General features: G+C 43.6%; 1 protein-coding gene across 4 annotated transcripts in view; it reads left to right on the top strand.

Moving 5' to 3' along the window:
• The window catches only part of RFX7 (regulatory factor X7), a 494,781-nt gene that overhangs the window by 152,975 nt on the left and 320,889 nt on the right, over window positions 1-20,917 (top strand). For all 4 annotated transcript variants that reach the window (XM_086958347.1, XM_086958345.1, XM_086958346.1 and 1 more), the window contains exon 2: window positions 20,118-20,151. In XM_086958347.1, the coding sequence (XP_086814473.1) occupies window positions 20,118-20,151 (34 nt within the window). The remainder of the gene's footprint in view (window positions 1-20,117; window positions 20,152-20,917) is intronic.

The following is a 20,917-nucleotide window of genomic DNA, read 5'->3' as shown; positions in this document are numbered from 1 at the left end:
GATTTTCTCCCCACTTCCTCCAAGTACAGATTCCTTCCCTCTAACGATGCACCCACCACACAGCTCCACTGATGCACCCACCACACAGCTCCACTGATGCACCCACCACACAGCTCCACCGATGCAGCTACCACACAGCTCCACCGATGCACCCACCACAGAGCTCCACAGATGCCCCCACCCACAGCTCCACTGATGCCCCCACCCACAGCTCCACTGATGCACCCACCAGACAGCTCCACCGAGGCACCCACCACACAGCTCCACCGAGGCACCTACCACACAGCTCCACCAATGCACCTACCATACAGCTCCACCGATGCACCCACCACATAGCTCCACCTATGCACCCACCACACAGCTCCATCGAGGCACCCACCACACAGCTCAACAGATGCACCCACCACACAGCTCAACAGATGCACCCACCACACAGCTCCACCTACACAGCTCCACCGATGCACCCACCACACAGCTCCAACGATGCACCCACTACAGAGCTCCACAGATGCCTCCACCACACAGCTCCACTGATGCACCCACCACATAGCTCCACCGAGGCACCCACCACATAGCTCCACCGGGGCACCTACCACACAGCTCCACCAATGCACCTACCACACAGCTCCACCGATGCACATAGCTCCACCGACACAGCTCCACCGATGTACCCACCACACAGCTCCACCGAGGCACCCACCACACAGCTCCACCGATGCACACACCTCCACTGATGCACCCACCACACAGCTCCACTGATGCACCCACCACACAGCTCCACTGATGCACCCACCACACAGCTCCACCGATGCACCAACCACACAGCTCCACCGATGCTCCAACTAAGCTCCACCAATGCACCTACCACACAGCTCCACCAATGCACCCACCTCACAGCTTCACTGATGCACCCACCACAGAGATCCACCGATGCACCCACCACACAGCTCCATCGATGCACCCACCACACAGCTCCACCAATGCACCCACCACACAGCTCCACTGATACACCCACCACACAGCTCCACCTACACAGCTCCACCGATGCACCCACCACACAGCTCCACCGAGGCACCCACCACACAGCTCCACCGATGCACACACCTCCACCGATGCACCCACCACACAGCTCCACCGATGCAGCCACCACACAGCTCCACCGATGCACCCACCACCCAGCTCCACCGATGCACCCACCACACAGCTCCACCGATGCACCCACCACACAGCTTCACCGATGCACCCACCACACAACTCCACCGAGGCACCCACCACACAGCTCCACAGATGAACCCACCACACAGCTCCACCGAGGCACCCACCATACAGCTCCACCGAGCCACCCACCATACAGCTCCACCAAGGCACCCACCACACAGCTCCACCGATGCACCCACCACACAGCTCCACCGATGCACCCACCACATAGCTCCACCTATGCACCCACCACACAGCTCCATCGAGGCACCCACCACACAGCTCAACAGATGCACCCACCACACAGCTCAACAGATGCACCCACCACACAGCTCCACCTACACAGCTCCACCGATGCACCCACCACCCAGCTCCACCGAAGCACCCACCACCCAGCTCCACCTACACAGCTCCACCGATGCAGCTACCACACAGCTCCAACGATGCACCCACTACAGAGCTCCACAGATGCCTCCACCACACAGCTCCACTGATGCACCCACCAGACAGCTCCACAGAGGCACCCACCACACAGCTCCACCGGGGCACCTACCACACAGCTCCACCAATGCACCTACCACACAGCTCCACCGATGCACACAGCTCCACCGACACAGCTCCACTGATGCACCCACCACACAGCTCCACTGATGCACCCACCACACAGCTCCACTGATGCACCCACCACACAGCTCCACTGATGCACCCACCACACAGCTCCACCGATGCACCCACCACACAGCTCCACCAATGCTCCAACTAAGCTCCACCAATGCACCTACCACACAGCTCCACCAATGCACCCACCTCACAGCTTCACCGATGCACCCACCACAGAGATCCACCGATGCACCCACCACACAGCTCCATCGATGCACCCACCACTCAGCTCCACCAATGCACCCACCACACAGCTCCACTGATGCACCCACCACACAGCTCCACCGATGTACCCACCACACAGCTCCACCGAGGCACCCACCACACAGCTCCACCGATGCACACACCTCCACCGATGCACCCACCACACAGCTCCACTGATGCACCCACCACACAGCTCCACCGATGCACCCACCACACAGCTCCACCGATGCACCCACCACACAGCTCCACCGAGGCACCCACCACACAGCTCCACAGATGAACCCACCACACAGCTCCACCGAGGCACCCACCACACAGCTCCACCGAGGCACCCACTATACAGCTCCACCAAGGCACCCACCACACAGCTCCACCGATGCACCCACCACACAGCTCCACCGATGCACCCACCACACAGCTCCACCGATGCACCCACCACACAGCTCCACCGATGCACCCACCACACAGCTCCACCGAGGCACCCACCACACAGCTCCACAGATGCACCCACCACACTGCTCCACAGATGCACCCACCACACAGCTCCACAGATGCACCCACCACACAGCTCCACAGATGCACCCACCACACAGCTCCACCGAAGCACCCACCACCCAGCTCCACCCATGCACCCACCACACAGCTCCACCGACACAGCTCCACCGATGCACCCACCACACAGCTCCACCGATGCACCCACCACACAGCTCCACCGAGGCACCCACCACACAGCTCCACCGAAGCACCCACCACACAGCTCCACCGAGCCACCCACCACACAGCTCCACCGATGCACCCACCACACAGCTCCACCGATGCACCCACCACACAGCTCCACCGAGGCACCCACCACACAGCTCCACCGATGCACCGATGTATCAATTGCCTCCTTCCTCATCCTTCATAAACTACTCCATCCACTCACTGCTCCCTTGAATTCCTTCTTGAAACATGTTTCTAAAACACATCCGTTTACTAATCCTACCTGTTTTCCCTTCCTCTTTAGCTGTAATATGCCAACCCACCGTCATCTTATTTGAATATGTAAAGAAATGAGCTTATGTAATTGTGGAATCTGTATTTTTAATTAAAGCTCTCTAAGCTTATATACAGAGTTATTCGAAGGTGGCTTCACCCCAGTTTGTTCTTTTTGTGGCACTGTCCACTTGCTAGTTCTCAATGAATAAGTCCACTCACTACTTTCTATTGCTCACCCCTAAGTATTGCCTACTGAATCTTGAAATTTAGGCTTCTAAGAAATACGATTTTTTCAACTCGTTACTGTCAGTTTTTGGAAAGCTTGTAACTACTCTCATGTGCAAAACAATCCTCTGGCAACAAGAAGCTGGTAAAAAAAAACATTTTGTATCACTCTTCGTTTGTGTTGCTTAATCATAATGTATAATATTTTTATCCTACAAGCCATGTGTGATAAAATAAATCGAATAATTGTACAAATTAAGCTAAAAACACACCATGGTTCAATATTTTGGCGTATTTCAAGCACAGCTGGTGTAACCAGAAGACAGAACCCTTGGGTTTTTCATGGCAGACCCCCAACCACCCTAGCCCCCCCCCCCCTTAGTTTGAAAGTAGCATGTGTTGTGTTAAATGTGCAATACTGCAAACTCACCTCCCACGTCCCATTTTATCAACTATACCTATTAAGTAGGTGGTGAGGTGCGTATAGAAGTAGCATGGTAGAGACACAAGTGTTTTCGCATTTAGCAAAATAGATATTCCAGTTTTCCACTCCAACATCAGTAGTAGTTAATAAAGTTTGATTTACCATTTTTAAGTGTCACAGAAAGTGATTTAACCAATTGAAAAAAGCCAATTTTCTGCAGATCGGATGAAACACAATGTAGTTACTACTTGCAGTTTAGCATGTCTTAATTTTAGCCAGGAGTAATTCTCATCGATGATGGGTGTATTTCTTCCAAATAGGTTTAGCAACTGGCAATTGATTGGGACCTCCTTGCAGTCCATGCAAATCAGACATGTCTCTACTCCAATAGGAACAATCTAGCTCAATTTGCGAAGTCTAAACAGAGGGATTATGTTTGCCTGTTTACATTAAATAGTAATAACCAACACATCTCTTGTGTAATTCTAAAATCCAAACATATCAAGGCCTCCTCTTCTCAGGGTATGACAACAGGTCATTTCAGTCTGTGCCTGCCTCTCACCGACCCATCCGGTTTTGTCCAACATCAGACACCTTAGGCTCCTCAGTGCAATGAAAACTGAAGGATCTGGTCATTATCATTGTGTCATTGTTCTCTCTACATGTCCTTCGCGACATCGGTCATGTGCATGGTGTGCCACCACCCAGTTCGGAGTTATTTTTTCTTTCAAACGTAGACCTCGATATTCCCTCTTGATTTGTATTTGTTTCTCAGTTGTGCTGAAAAAAGTCATGATTCATCTGTGTGAGGGATTTCTTTACAGGGCTGAAGCCCCAGATATGTATTAGCTGACCGTTTCCTTCTACGTGCTGCAGTCTCTTTATTGTTGAGCCCCCCTAGCGACTGCAAACGTTTGCTTCCAAATAGCATTCCTGTGCTGGAAGCCGTGGCAGGGTTCACGGTCCTAACCTCTGGAGGTCTGTTTAGTCTAAACACCGTGTTCATACGCAGGACGTAATAAGGGGAAATCGGGAATCAGAGTTACAGTTATTTGTGATGTGGTTTAGTGCTGTCGCACGAACTGAATGAACACAGCAGCTGGTGCAGCACTGGGTCGCGTCACTAAAACCAACTGCTGGTTCTGCTCTTCCAATGGAGAAGCGAGCAATACTTTTTAACTAACTTTTATGCCGACACTATTGAGAACACTAGCCATTTGAAGCTGATTAGCATGGATGGCAAAACAGTGTTTAGCAGTGGTGCAACAAAGCACTCTGTTCTCTGCCTGCAGGAAAACTAGGTTTAGATGTCTCCGGTACTTTGAGTCTTGCCTACCTTGATGCAAAATACATTTTGTTGGCTATACCAAAAGCTTAAAGTGGGCTTAGAGCCTGCCCACTGCTTCCATTGATTGGCTTTTTCACTTGCATTTGCTTGCTTCTTATTCAATGGCAGTCTTCCTCCTTTCTTCCTCTTCTTGTGTGTGTCTCTTCCCTGGAGCATAGCCTCTTTACCATCCTTTTGATTGGCTCCCTAGTTTTCTTACACTTCTCACATTTAGGCAACTACTTTTTTCTTTTCTATTAAGCATTTCAAGACAGTGCATGTCTTTTCTAGGTCTGTTTTTCGTGGGCTATTCTCCAGCCAGTGCTCTGTGTTGTGTTGGTCTCTCTGTTGTGCCCTGCTTTTCCTATTCTTTTTTCACTCTCACCCCTGCCTACTTCTTTTGCTTACCCCCAACCATTCCCCCATTGTCCCCTCAGCTCTTACAGGGCTAAGCATTTTCTACTCTGGGGGTGTTAGGGAATTCCCAATAGATGTAATTTGCTCTCAGGCGCTCTGTTAAAGAATAGCACTTTTGCGCAGTTAGCATTACATTTAGTCTTTATTTACCAATCTGAGTAGTGTCCACCATCTTCATCCGGTCAACAAAAGAAAATGTCACCCGCACCAATTCTGTAGGTGCATGCATGCTTGGTGATGCATGTGTGAGCCTACAGAATTATGTGACCTTTAACAGTGGCCACCTCTTGCATCTTAGTGTTTGTATTGGCATACCAAATAGGTCTACAAGGTAGGCCTATTGGTATTGTCAGTGCTTGCTTTACTTGTGCTATTGGGTGAAGTTAAAGTCAGGTGCTTTGGTCAGTGGGAGCTTTGCCCTGTTATAAGACCACAACACATTTTTCTTTTAGCTAATATGTCCTTCTGGGTGTGTAAGTTTGTGGAGAGATTAGTTTACAGGTACTAAGCCTGTAAAATAGCCTGTAGAAATGCTTCTTCGTTTCGGCACTAATGATAAATTGCAGCATACTTGTTATGTTCTGGTATTTTTTAATGTGCCTTTAATGTAAGTGGAACTTCAGAATGCTTATTCGGGTGTCTCTTGGTGAGGGTTCCAGACACCAGTCAGTTAGATGTTGGGGCCTGGAGCAATCGTCAGAGAGATGTTGGGAATAAACCTTTCTTATCGATTTATCTCCATCTGAATCCTCATGAAACCCAACAATACTCTGCTAATGTACCAGCTATCTGTAGACACCAAATAGCTAACCTTTTTGTCCTCCTCTACCAGTTTGCCTTTAAAGTGAGAGTGGATGTCTTTTCTTCAAGTCTTGTTCGATATTTCATTTTGATTGCGCTTGCAGAAAAGTAACTGATTGTGATTAATGTTTCAAGTGCTCTGGGGGTTGACCCAATGATGGAATTCTGTATATTGCTTCGATTCCCCAGGCTCAAATCGAATTTAATTTCTTCAAATGATTTTATCTGGCCTTTGTGGAATATGTCACCAATCTTGGGGCTCCTGAATAGAGACCTGAGTGATGATGAGGGGAAGCAGGTTATGTTCCTCGTTTCACCTATATCTCACCTTTTAACATGACCCTAGGTCTTGGGGAGTGTGTGAGGGCTTTATCTCTGTGTTTAGATTTAAGCCACTCTGACGTCTTTAGGATTTCCAGTTCCACCACTTCAGAGGTATGTATCCAATGTTAACAACTAATCTAGTTTGTTTACGTGCCTTTAATTTATACTATTTTAACAGTGGACAAATCTGTTGATATCAGGTCCAGATCACTGCTTCGGTCCCCTTCACCCACACACTCCCTGCCCTTCTGCTCACCATGGTTCTGGCCCCTTACTATACCTCGGTCCAGAGATTTCCATTTTTTATTTGGGTTTTTGTATTAGAGAAGTAATTTAGCTTGGGTAGAAATGGTTAATCAGGGCTGAATTTTTCTGGGTAACATTTTTAAAACTGGCAGATATGTTGCAGTGTTGTAATTGTTCTGGTACAATGAGACCTATGTATTGTTTTGTGGTGTCAAGTAGCTCCACGGTTTGCTCCAATTTTGCTTGTGTCATCACCAGTAAGAATATGTGCATTAATAAGTACACTGATCAATCACGATTGAAAAATGGCTTGCCTTTAACTAATAAGTTCTGGAAATTTGAATACCCTAACGTGAAGAAAGCCAGTCTCTAAAAATCTGAATGAAGAAAAATTCATAAAACAATATCGAAGGTTAGATTAAATAGACGCATCACTGTTTGTTGGTTTCTAAACAATTAGATCGGACGGTGTGTCATTGAAAAAGAGAAGGCAGAAGAAAGCCTTGGAGGGTTTCAGTTCCAGGTTTTAGAAGCAAGAACTGACTCCAGTTTATATAGAAAATAAGAAAGATTTGGTCACGTATTGATGTTCAGGAAATTCAAAAGTGCTGGAAAAGTTTTGGATAAGCGCTTGTTCATTCTGAGTCCTGAGCAGAACCTGCGTCAAAAGCTTTTGCAACCTTCAAGTGCATTTTGAATCCGAGACAGTGAGTCAGGGTTGTTATTGAACAAAAGACTGTAATTTCTTTTTGCCTTTTAGACCTGTACTGTAGCACTGTGTGTTTTCATAGCCCAAATAGAGGAGCATTAAATATATGAAATAATAATGAGGCTTCTGATAGGCTCGGAAAAGTCAGAACGTGGGTTCAATTGCTCGTTATAAAAATGTGATGTGTTATTATTTTGTATGATGCACAAAATTGTTTTCGATATACATTATATTTCATATGTGATGACAGGAGCTTTTGGTACATGTTGATGTGAGAGGTCTATGTAAATTGTGTTATGTGCATGTTGTGTATGATTTTATGGTTGTGAGAGTTAGATGCATAGATTGAGAAATGTTATTTGAGGAAAAAAATTATTTAGAAGAAAAGTCTAAAATAAACGTGATCATATTAATTTAATGGTGTGATCACAGATTAAATCAGGTTTGGTAAATAGAAGTCAGTGTTGGCACTTGTGACGTTGAGTATATTGATAAGAACACTGGGTATCTCTGAGTCAAGTTTCTTGTATGGAATATGCAGCAGGATTAAGTGTGTCTTTTCTCACCTGTTTCATAATGTATCCATAAATCTGGCAATCCTTGACTTATGAACATTGCAACAAACGTAATAAGCACAATAATAAGATCTGTGTCTTATGACAGTAAAAAGACTTGATTTGAAACCATTTCGAACAGTCCACACAACATGTGGCACAACACGTTGATCATCTTCCTCCAATTTGCTGTTAGGTTCTTGAACAATATGGGCTGTACCTTTTGAATATATCTCTGCAGGCACCAACTCCCCATTGACAATCATTCCACTTGCAGTAATCGGAAATTCAGTGTTCGCTGAAGCATCAGAAATGTTTTGGCAAGTAAACATATCCAAGTTCAGATTGTTCAATGTGGATGACCAGAATTTATCAAGTTGCTCAGTTTTTGATGCAGGCAAGGTCAACTGTTCCACTTATAGACATTCTCTCAAATTCTTCGACAGATAGTTCAAGATAACTGTCAAAGGCAATGTGCAGTTCTTGCACTGCACACTAACTTTGATATTTGATTAAACTCTTTTGTTTTGCATCAATGAAATCTTGACCAATCGCAATTGTGACATATAGTGCACAAAAACAGCAGTTTTCAATGAGGACACCTTTCTTCGAATTGAACGTCTTCAGGTGAAAGAGTTGTTTTGTACTCTTGTACAAGTTTGTGCTTTACTGGTTTGGTTGCAGCATCTCCAACAAATAATGTGTTTGTTGGAAGAAGATCATGCGAAATAATGTCCTTGATAAATTCAACCCTTTCTTTTGCTACATCCATCTCTCTATGGGCATGCAAAATCATTTTTTTTGTAACCTGTTTTGTAGCAGCTGGTTGGACGAGACTCTTACTATGGCAATTAAAGCATGGAAGTTTAGCTTTAGTGATCATGTCAAACAGTTTTTTCTCTTTCAATACAAATCTCTCCAGCTTCAGTTCTGCATATAGTTTTGGTCCATGTTCCAGGACATTAGAAGTGTCTTTATATTCACATATTGTTTGGCCACGTAGTTGTGTAATTGCACGGGCTCAGTCATTACAAAGGGTTTTCCTTGCTGCTGCGTGAAATGAAGAAGGCTGCCAACATGTTTAGTAAAATGTTCCCACAAGTTTGTAGTGAGGTACTGTTTCACAACAGTCCATTAATTTAGAATTCGCTATGTCTGAAAGCATTGCATATAGAAAGGACTTCATGGTAAACTAGCAACCATTGAGCAACATATTCACTTTTACTTATATGACTAACAATTTTCCTTGGAGTTTTTCTGTGATCTGTGGATTGTCTGTTCCATTTTCATATCTGGAGGTACAGCATTGAACCTTCCCTCTGTCTTTCACCATAAAATGTCTTTAGATGAATATTCTGTAGAGGTATGGTTTATCCACCTCTAGCGCCTTCAATCTTTCCAAACATCAGGACCCATATCTCTGGTATTTTGTGAATTCGGATTTGTGAAGCACAGTAATCAGTGACTCCAGTCTTCACATGGAGTTTTTATTCACCTTCCTGATCAGCATGTACAAAGTTTTTAACTAGAGCGATCATGTGAAAAACATTTCCTCAGTACTTGCAAAGTTCAGATTTTTCTTCACATTCTTAGACAAACTCTATGAACTTGGTTTTCAGATTTTGAACTGATTGTATTGAACATAGCTTGGCTTTTATTATTGGGTCTTTTGAAGAAGTGTATCCTCTGCCTTCTCAGGTAAGATATACAAAACCTAATTTGTCATTCTTGTTCCCTAAAGCATTCCAGCACAATGTTACTATAGCCTCCGATATGATGGGCATACCTTGTAACAAACTAACATAATGAGTTTTGCTCAATACTGACTGGACAATTTTGCTTCCAAAGATTTCAACCTCAATAAGTGCATCGTCTATGTCACGTCCACGGAGATAAATGTAAATGTAAATGTGGGTGTACTTGTAAAGCGCACTGTGACTCCAAGGAGTATCCTGGTGCTGAAGACCGCTGGGAAACCCGTCCTGGTTTTCCCTGTGAGATGGTCCCTTTCTGGGTATCTCCAAGGTGAAACCAGGCATCCCCGGCGTCTGTGGGGGGCCGTTGTAGAGATGAGGCAAGCTTAATGCCCAGAGTTGCCAAGTGTGTTCCCTGGTTAGAGTAGGCACCGAGGCGAGAATTATCGAGTCCGTTTGACCCTGGTCCACGACCCTGCCGCGTCGGGAATTGAACCCTGGTCCCAGGCCGTTCTCTGCTTACGGGTCTGCCGCCTCTAACCAGTGAGCTACACCACTCCACGATAACCTCCAGATAACTTCCTGCACACTCCAGCACAACTTTTGTCATGTGGAAAAAGCCCAACATTGGATAAAGATCATCAAATTCCACTGGATTGCTCACAAATATGTCAACTACCAGACAGAAAACACCTTCATTGCAGAAAATTGGCATGATATGCGGTCTTTCAAGCTGATCAAGCATATTTCTTTGAAATTGTTAGAGCTGTGTATACTGTTACATAGATGGGACTGGAGGTGGTATTACTGGTAAAAACGCAACCTTCTTCAGTGGGACGGTAATCTGGGAGATCAGAGCTCGAATTCCAGTCCACGGAGGAACTGTCTTTTTTTCATCCTTCAGCCACACCCAAAAAGTTAATTTGATAAATTCAGTTAAATAAGCTGTGCGGACGACAGCATTAGGTAGTAGATCCGTGTCCTCAGCCACTTTGAAACTTTATGGTAGACTGGGACATGGTGATGGCTTGTAGTGATTTTGCAGCCGTTGACAAGGCAGTTGGGTTATAAGTTTTCAGCTTTATTTGTTTATGCCTACAAGTGACACAGCTTATTTTCCAGCAGCTTCTTCATTAGTACAGTCTTCAAAAAGGACTGTGGCAGTCTCATTAAGCTGGAGGTTCCACATAAAGAAGAACTGTCTTCAAAATAAAAATGATCAAGACCAGCAATTGTAAGTCCTTTGCTGGTAAAGTGACTTGGAAGTGGTGTGCCGTCGGATTCACAAGATTTTACAGCATGAGCTGCTAACACGTACCTGTTCCCTACTATGTCACTATAACGTCATACACCAATCTTATTTATTGAAGTGATTAGCTCTCTACTTTTGCACTTGTTATAGAGTGCGTGGGCAGTCATCATGTGTAACAGAGCTTTCCTTTTGTCATGATATAATTCCTAAAACATGCTTTGAAAAAGATGGTCATTTGCACTTCTAAATACTGTTGGTTCATGGGATTGTCTTCCACTTCTTCGCTTAGATCTTGTTCGCCATCATTAATTTTTTTGGCTTCTTTTCCGAGCTCTAGAACTTTAATTTGTAACAGTTTTGCTTTGCTGATATTAAACAATGATGTAAAAAATGTTAGGACGATATCCGGCATTCTTGTTGACTCCCATGATTTACAGAGTTTTGGGGCATCACAAAATTTGTCATTAAGTCCAAAATCTAAATCTTTCAGGATATTTCTTAAAATACTTCCTGCTGAATTTACTGTATCTTGTGATTTTATTTTGGCAGCAAGAACTTCAGGAGCCAAATCAGCTCAGAACACCATACCATAAGTAGCTCAATCTTTTTGTTAAACTGACAAAAACGAATTCTATCAATTCTCACCAGAAAAATCTTAATTTCATTATTATGCATCAATACAATTTCATCAATGTTGACCATTATTTCTTGGATCTCACTGAGTGTGAACCCGTAGTCTGCACTCAAGAGTGGCTTTAAAACTTAATCTGCTTTTTCTAAGAGTGCAAACTTTACTGAAGGATGGCAGTTACTTTGCTGCATGGAGCTCTTTGTACATTCATATGTATATTCATGCAGTTCGGGTTGGTATACAAATCCGCTGCAAATACATTCACCTCATTATTTATATCAGCTGTGCGGCTCAAAACATAATCTTGGAAGAAACTAGCTGCAGATAAAAACATGTTTGCCCTTTGTGACTCTGTTAATCTGTACTTTGTTCTTTCGTCAATCCCTTTGGCCCTTGTTCTGACTAAACCACAGATAACACAGTGAAGATCCTCTGCTTTCTGATCAGTTTTTGGAGGCGAACGAGGGGTAGCCATCAATCTTCTAAGTGGATGGGCATTTGGTTTGGTTGTCATCGCTTTCTCAGAAGAATTAGATTCTTGTTGTGATTCACTGAATTCTGCAATTTTTTGACAAATTTGTTCCAGGCTTTTTTCCACTGTAAACAACTTATGGCACTTGTTAACAATGATAAAATATTCGATTCTCTTCGCCCATCAGTTTGAATCTTTTGTGAACTTCGTCTTGCTGTATTTCTGCACCTTTTCATACTCTATTCTGTCCGCAGTTGATGCGTCAGATTAGTTCGGCAAGTGACACATCTTTCTTTGTTGAAGGAGTCCTCAGATTTTGTAGCAGCAACACTCTGTCAGGAGGTAAAGACCCTTTGCCACCACCTGCTTTGCTCACGTTTACGAATTTCATTTAAAGGAAAACCTGAAACAAAAACAATATTAATATTAATTACCAATATGATGGCTAAAACACCTCATTACAGAGCCACCATTTTGGAAAATGGTGGAAGGGTTGCTCTGAGGAGTTATTTTTGTCTCTATAATTCTGTAAGACTACTTGATCCCCAAAAAGTATGTTTTGTCATCAATATATGTAAATGTAAATTGATACTTGTATAGCGCACTACTCACCCGCAAGGGTCTCAAGGCGCTTGTACGAATACCGCTGTGGAACCCATCCTGGCTTTCCCTGTGAGGCGTCCACTCCTGGGCACCCCCAAGGTGGAGGCCGGGCATCCTTAGCGTTGTGGGGGCCGTTGTGGAGATTAAACAAGCTATTGCCTAGAGTTGCAGAGTGGGACTCCATGATTGGAATAGGCACCGAGGCGAGAATTATCAGGTCCGTGGAATTTTGAGCCCAAGACCCGCCGAGGCGGGGAATTGAACCCTGGTCCCGGGCCAGTCCTCTGCATCAGGGTTTGCCGCTCTAACCATTGAGCCACACTTCTCCACATATAGGTCTCATGGCTCCTGAAATATTACATCATTACCACAACACATTTGCCTTGTTTTTTTAAATATCGTCAAGAACAATTCAGCCTTGATCAGCAATGTCTACCAAAGCTAAATTACTTCTTTAATGATTCAATGGAAATCTCTGTACAGCAATTTTTTTATGGCGGTATATCAGGGGCACGGAATTACCAATTGTGACTTGTGAGCTCTGGAAGTTTGTGGTGTAATTCTTGCCTTGAATTTTAGAGACCGAACACTGACTGTGAGCCAAAGTACTTCTAAGAGGGTCCAGAGTGGAATGAGGTTCATCCTCCAAAATATTTTTTTTTTAAAGAAATGGAGTCCCATAGTGCATTTTAATGCACAATATTCACTTAATTTACTAAAAAAAAAAAAAAGTTAAAAAGAGCACTTACAGAATATCCCAGCACTTGTATGGCGTATCGAGGAATCCCGATCCTGGATCCCATGGTATCAAATTTTCAAATGGATTCATCACATAGACTAGAAATTACCTCTAGTATAACCGCTCCAAAATAGCAATTTTTCATGGATGGGCAATATTGCATTTATGCCCCCCTCCCTGTTGTTCCAAGAAATACAGGCAGTATGCTAGTGCCAAAATGTTGCCACATGTGACTCCATGCACCATGGGTTCCCCCATATTTCAGAAAACTACCAACAGCCAGCACTGTATCATGTTTTGCCCCTTGCAACACTGTCCTCTCTTATGCCAAGAATTACCTCCAGTATATAATATGCATCTGTGTTTTTCCATAGGTGCCTCCACATTCCAAAAGTACCTACAGGAATGTTAAGGCTTGAACATAGCCATGGGTAGCACCTCAACACATATATGCCATGGGTGCCTTTCCCCATAAGCCAAACATTACCTCCTGCATGCAAGGCCCAGCAGCACGCTTGCAACCATAGCAAACTGATGTGCAAACACACACTCCCAAATACTCATACTTGTACTGACACATTCTCACTCAAGCATACTCCTACACAAGCAGTCATGCACCCTCACAAACTCACATTCTCGTGCCCACTCGCACATTGTCACTCACATTCCCTCTTTTCTGATCTCATTGTGTGTTGTTAGAAAAGCTTGCACTCAAGATGTCATTCATATACTTATCTTGCCTGCTAGTAAAGCTTGACAAAACATTTCCTCCATATATAAACATCAACACTCCTCCGAAACAAGGAAACTTGCTAGAATCTTTACTACATACCGCAATGAAAGACATCATGGGGTGTGGGCCCATTATCATAGTTCCATCTTCAATCCCACTCCTTATGTGGTCATGCTGTGTACCAGCAGCAGCAAATGAATGCATTGGAATTGTGAAATTGAACTGCCGTGTTGCTTTTTCAGTGAACAGCCCAGGCTTGGTGTGCTTTCATCAACCCCACAGCTGAATTTTGCTGAGGCTCGAGCTCCAGTGCCCCACAGAAGTTGGGCTGCTGTGTTGACTGTAGGAATGAGTTGACCGTGATCCACTAACTCCTACGGTTGTGAAATTGCTGGCAGTGGTCACTGAGAGACTCCGTGTCAAGTGCTCACTCGTTTACATACCTCATGGACTCTCATTCACTGTGGTCATCTGTTGTGAGTAGGCTGGTATTTCTGTTGCTGTGATCTGTTCAGCTGGAATGTAATGGTGCTGCTTTATCCATGTGATCTGCAGGACTGAGGTAAACCATGACTATGTAACTAAAGATCTTCGACCGTATAAATTAAATGTAAAATAAAATATCTAGAGCAACTGGAACGTGAAAATAAATTAAATCAAAAGTAATGGCCCCCCGCAATGATATTGCTCACTGGCGGGCGCTCCTGGTTTCCTTGATGAGACAGGTTGTGCTCCTCAAGATGATGTCCCTCTCCCGACTGCTCTATGTCCTTCAAAATACCCCCTACAGGTTGCTGCCAGATTTCCTGCGCAAGCTCCTGTGGGATGGGGGTAGTTCAAGTATTTCCCTCTGTAAGTTGCAACGAAGGTTATATGAGGGTGGGCTTGCAGTCCCTGATATACGGGCCTACTATTGGCCAGCCCCATTGACCATAATCAATTATTCTGTGTTAATGGCTATGGAGGAACTGTCATACCGAATAGCTAGAGATGCTATGGAGAATTGCGGATACTCATCGATCTATCAAGAAACTGGAGTACTCGCTGCCAATTTTCACAGACGGTGGTGAGTGTGTGGAAAGAGGCCACCTTATTTCTCGGATGGGAGGGCTCTTTGGAGACGTTTAGAGAGGGGGGCATTGCTGAAGTCTGAGGTCCTACAGACGGAATATGAGATGAGGGATTTGGAAAGACCTAGGTATTTACAGTTAGGTCACACGCTGCAATGTCCTATTGTGGTGGGATAACAGTTAACTTAATCCACCCCATTAGAGGACCGCCAAAGCGATCTCCATGACCTATAGAAAAATAATGAATAACTCCCTAGATCACTTAAGGTCCTTGTGAGAGGCGTGTAAGGGGGACGTCGGACTTATCGAAGATGGCGATTGGGTGGAGGTTGTACAGAGTCCTAGGGTGGTTGCGATACATCCCTGCTTTCGATTAATACAATTGAGGTTAATCCACAGATCCTAAAACTCCAGAACACTTTTACACCGCCTGGGGAGATGCGACATAGCCTTGTGCATGATGGGATTTGGTATGGCGGGTGAGTTCTTTCATATCCTTTGGGACTTCCCCATGATCAAGCAATACCGGAAGGCGATGGTCCATGTTATGACCGAAGTCACGGGTCTCCCTGTCCCACTGGAGGTTATTTGACATTTGTCTTACATTGCGGGCAACTCTGTATGGCCCAAATTTCGGAGATCTGGCTATTGTAAGTGGCATGGGGGGCTAAGAGAAGCAGCGCAAAGACATGGGACGTGAGTGGACCTTCGATTGTGCAGGACTGGGAGGTTGATCTGGATTGGTGCCAACGGGCAGAACTTAGGTGGTCTACCAAAGTTGGAGTTGATCAGGTAAATACGAAATAGTTTGGAAACAATGATACGACTACAGGGTACTGTGATAGGCTGCTATTGGGAGGTACTGGAGGACTAGGTGTGGGATTAATGATGATTGGATCTACTTCAAGTCAGAATTTAAAAACTGTGGTGTACACTCTTGATTGATATCAACTGTTTTTGTAATGCCATGGTGCCTCTTTGTGATGCTTCAAACTATTCGTACAAGATTGCATCTACTTTTTTGCATTGAGCAATAATTAAATGAAAGGATTTACAACAAAAAAAAGTAATCTAACAATGATGATTTTTGCCACTTCCATTACTAATGGGATAAAATCACACACAAACTGCAAGAGTATACTGGTACCAACTTGACTGTTGTATTGTGTGCTGTGCTTAGTATACTGAGATAACCTCACAAATTAACCGACGGCATGCGCCATTACCAGCTCTACGGTTGTCTTGTGCGTGGTTCATAGATTACTCAGGAGATTAAATCAAACAACCTTATGGATTTACAATCAGATTATCCTGTAGTCTTGTATACTGTGCATAGTTTACTGACGTGATGGCATCTCATTTGAAATGAACTGCAGGGATGTCCTTTCACTGGATCTACAGCTGCCTTCTGTATGTCAGGGATTTGTGCATTGCACAAGAACTGTTTGGAATTAGGTTCACAAGCCTACTTGCTGTTTTTGGTGGAAAGAGGTGTGAAACCTATGGATGAACCTGGAAAATTATGCACTTCTGAAAACTACATTCTTAATTTCAGAAAAAGGTCATATATGTAGATTGCTCATGGTTTTCCCAAAAAACACTAATCATTGAAATAAAAGTCAGTGATAATAAGGTGGACAACAGGAAAATTGGTCACAATAGTTTTCATCTATAATGTTTTCCCCTGATTGCTGATTAACAAATGCGACATACACTTATGTCTGTCACACCATTCTGGTATTAAGGATAGGTAGTGTTAATTGATTGTCCAAAAGCAGACAATACCCAGAGCCAACAAGCATTGGCATAGCTAATAGGTCTCGCCTTTGGGACCTTATAGTGTTTAGCCATGCACCACATTATCACCCACCGGGCAGATTTCTGTAATGGAACTAGTACTTATGTAAAGTACTTTGATACCTTCATTCGCGCTACATAATGCAAAAAATAAAAAGAAATGAAAGGAGAAGTGCTTGCAGATTTCTGAAGTGGGGGAGTGAAAAGATGCAATCTGTAGAGTTACGCTGTGCCTACCTGCTGTAGATATTTTGGTTTTTCTCCACAATAGTTAGGGTAAAATGCTGATTGCTAAGGTTCTTGTGTTTTCTTTAACCAGAAGCTTGATCATCCGCTCAACAAATGGTTAAGCATCACAATGTGGCTATTTACTGAAACCCCACGAGGATCGTTCCCTTCCTCCCCAGACATGAGTGGCCTTTAAGGAGCTTTAACAACTGGAGCAGCTGCTTTTTGCCTTCCAGGGTAGGCTTCATTAGACAGTGCTGACGATTCCGCAGAAAAGTAAGATATCACGCAATCTGTTTAGTTTCTGTTCCTTTGTGTTTTATGGAAAATGAAAGCACCCTCTTGTGAAGCTCGGGTGGAGAGGACGCGCCTTCTAATGAAAGCGGCAAGGTCTGGAAATGACACCTGACCCACAACAGATGTCAGCCTGCGCGTCGCCGCTGCTGGCTCCTATTATATAATGCCCTTATCAAAGCAGTACCATATCAGAAAGCGAGCACAGTATAGAAAATCAGGAGTCGAATTGAAAGGAGGTGAAATTGAGTTATCCCAGTGTGCAAGTGAAGGCGGGGCTGGAGTATGCTGCATCTTGGTGCTGAGTAACAGATGTGTATTGCCAACCAAATGAATGTTAATTAGTTTGTCAGCCTCTAGTAGGATGAAAGGCTGAGCAGACGCGCTGGGGTTCGAACCTACAGTTGTGAGGTCAATCATAAGATTAAGATTGCCTTCCTCCTTCTACAAGTCAACAGCAATGGGCGTAGCATGACGGCGAATGCAGAAGTTTCTCATTGCAACCAGCGCATTGGCTGAGCTGTGTGTGTGGCATGTGAAGGGAGGATTGGTTAAAAAGAATGTCGCGCAAGGGAAGCGGCGGCGAGTGAACACGGCAACGCCACGAATGAGCTAATTAAAAACAGTTGGTGACATGACTCCGAACAGACGGTGCCCCTGCTCGTAACCGCAAGCCGTAGGCAATGGGGGGGATACTTTTACTGGAAACGGTGAGACATGCAGTTGCATTTGCCCAATTGGGTGTTGTCTTTTTAGAAAGACACATGCAAAGACCAATTGAAATAATGCAGAAAAAAAACCACATGCATAAGCGTGTGGAAAGTCCAGAGGGATTCCAAGAGGTTGCTTTCCTAGAGCAGCGCATGGTCGCTGTGCTAGGCTCGACCGAACAACCAAGTTACCCCTTCTAATGATTTTTCACTGTGTACGGAACATGCAGCAATTAATGTGGTAAAATCTAAGGATTGAAAAATGGCTATGAAAGAAACCTATGTATATTTTAAATGTGCACCAGATACTGGGTTTAGGAATAGTGGAAATATCTGAATTTGGGGGTATCCATACTATCACATGATTCAGGTGACAATTTGCAGAATATGATCTTTAGTGCACACTGGCTTACATTTGCAACCAAATGATGGAGAGAAATTCAATTCATAAATATCGATGTTTAATACTCCGTGTTCACACACTTCTACAGATTAAAGCGCTAGTCTATTTGTGAGGCTGAGCTTAGCGTCTGCGACAGAGAAAAATACAACCAGGTACCATAAAAAGTCAAAATGATCTTCGCTGCCTTGCTTAGAGGTGCCCTTCCCGTCAACACCTCTTGGCTGGGAGCTCTGTTTAGACCATGTCAGTAAAACCCAAAGGGTTTTAATTTTTTTTTTTTTTTTAAACCATTTCAAGATGATTACCATGCTCGATTTAGTATGTGTACACACATCTGCTGGCTTCCCTTTTTTTATAAAAATTATTTTAATTCCAATGTGGCTGCCTCTTTTTGAAAAAACTCCCATTGGCAAAGCCAGTAGGTGTTACTGGCACGATCGGTTGGCTGTGCTACTACTTGTGTGTAGTCTATATCCCAAAATGCAATAGGTTGCGAGGGAGATAGCACGTTCTGTTGACCTTATAGGAATACATGTTAACATTTATTGCTCGAGAAGCCCCTATGCAGTTTTTAAATAGAAGTCCTGGAGTTCTGTGGCATATTGATGAAAACAGGAGAACTTTATGCTTTTACTTTGTAAAGGCTTGATGGAATGTGTATGATGAAGCAGAGAGTCGTTTTATTTTGAGTTTAAGTAGATACCATTCTTTAAACAATTTCTAGCAAGCATAGTAGTAAATAAAAGTGGGTGGTTATCTGGTGTTTGGATTCTTGTAGCATCTCTGTGGCAAGATTATTGTGCCTAATAAATAACAGGGTGAGTATTTGCTGCGTGCAGTAAAGACCTACTTTTTTTCCATGTTTTGCTTTAGAAAATATTATATCAAGTGGAATTCTCTGCTTATCATACTGAGTTAGTCGTGTATTGATATTCATATTTACTGGACATGTTCACCATTGTATATTTATGCAGGTTAAATCGGGGGAAATTGCGGGGTGGTGTGGGATGCGTGAATGACAGCGAAACCAGTGGCATAGCGGGGTGGCCGTCCGCCCCGGCGGCACACTTTTTTTATACGTTTGCCGCAGGGTTGAAATTGCGGGAATATCACTAGCCCCCAGAAACTCTTACAGCGGCTGCGGGCTGCAAAGGCAATGACTGCCACGGGCGACATAGTGGCTAGTTACGCCACTGAGCGAGACTCCGATCAAATGTGGTAATGAAAGTATAAAAACATACCCGACGCTCAAGAATGGCGCCTAGAGTGCTCCATTATTGATAGTTATTTTCTAGCTTTTTAGGGGTTTTTCTCTCAGTATAATGTTTTTTAAATAATTGCACGTGATTAGAACACAGGACGACTGCTAAACTGTATGTCTCAATAATTTTCCAATACTCATTCTGTCTTTCTTTCTTCTTCCAGCAAAACTGTGTTATCTAAAGTGGACAACATTTTGGTGAGTAATGCTTGTCAAATTAGTATTTGTTTACATTTATGGTCATATTTAAAACCACCTATTATTTTTGATGTTTAGATCCTGCCCAATTAGTAACATGAGTGATGTATTCTTTCTGAAATCTACATTTTAGTGCTTACTTGTTGCAGCATGTTCTACTCTAAAAATAATCCCTGGTTTTGAGACTGGATCCGAAATGTTTTAGCACTTTGCTAGATGGTGTTGCAGTGAGGTATTACATCTCGCAGGGATGTGCAGATCCATAAAGTTCCCGCTAGTGATGTCTGTTCAATTTTTGTGCATGCCTCAGTCACTGGAATCTGAAATCAGACAGTGGGTTGTTTGTTTTTTTCACCAGATATATTCAGCATGTGTTTGTGTGTATGTATGTATGGATATATAAGTGTGCCCCTTGAATATCGAAGTCAGAATATTGTGGTATAGAGATATCGAGTACATAATATATAAATTAATTATCAAAAGGCGTGTCGATTTTCTATACCTGACCGCACATATATGGACCTAGACAATATACATATCTTTAAGGTGTGTAGATGTGTAGTTAGAAATAGTACGTCTATAATTATTTTATATGCAATTACCTTGCAATATTTTGTTGATCTGTAATTTTTGGTCCTCCATAGTCTTGTATCACAATATTTTTATGTTCGAAATTCAGTAATAAATTGTATGTGTGTATATGTATGTATGTGTATATATATATATATATATATATATATATATATATATATATATATATATATAT

The sequence above is a fragment of the Lissotriton vulgaris genome, chromosome 2_1, assembly GCF_964263255.1.
Source record: "Lissotriton vulgaris chromosome 2_1, aLisVul1.2, whole genome shotgun sequence".
Classification (NCBI taxonomy): Eukaryota; Metazoa; Chordata; class Amphibia; order Caudata; family Salamandridae; genus Lissotriton; species Lissotriton vulgaris.
Note: the sequence above shows the minus strand (reverse complement) of the source record. Positions and strands in the feature narration are given on the sequence as shown.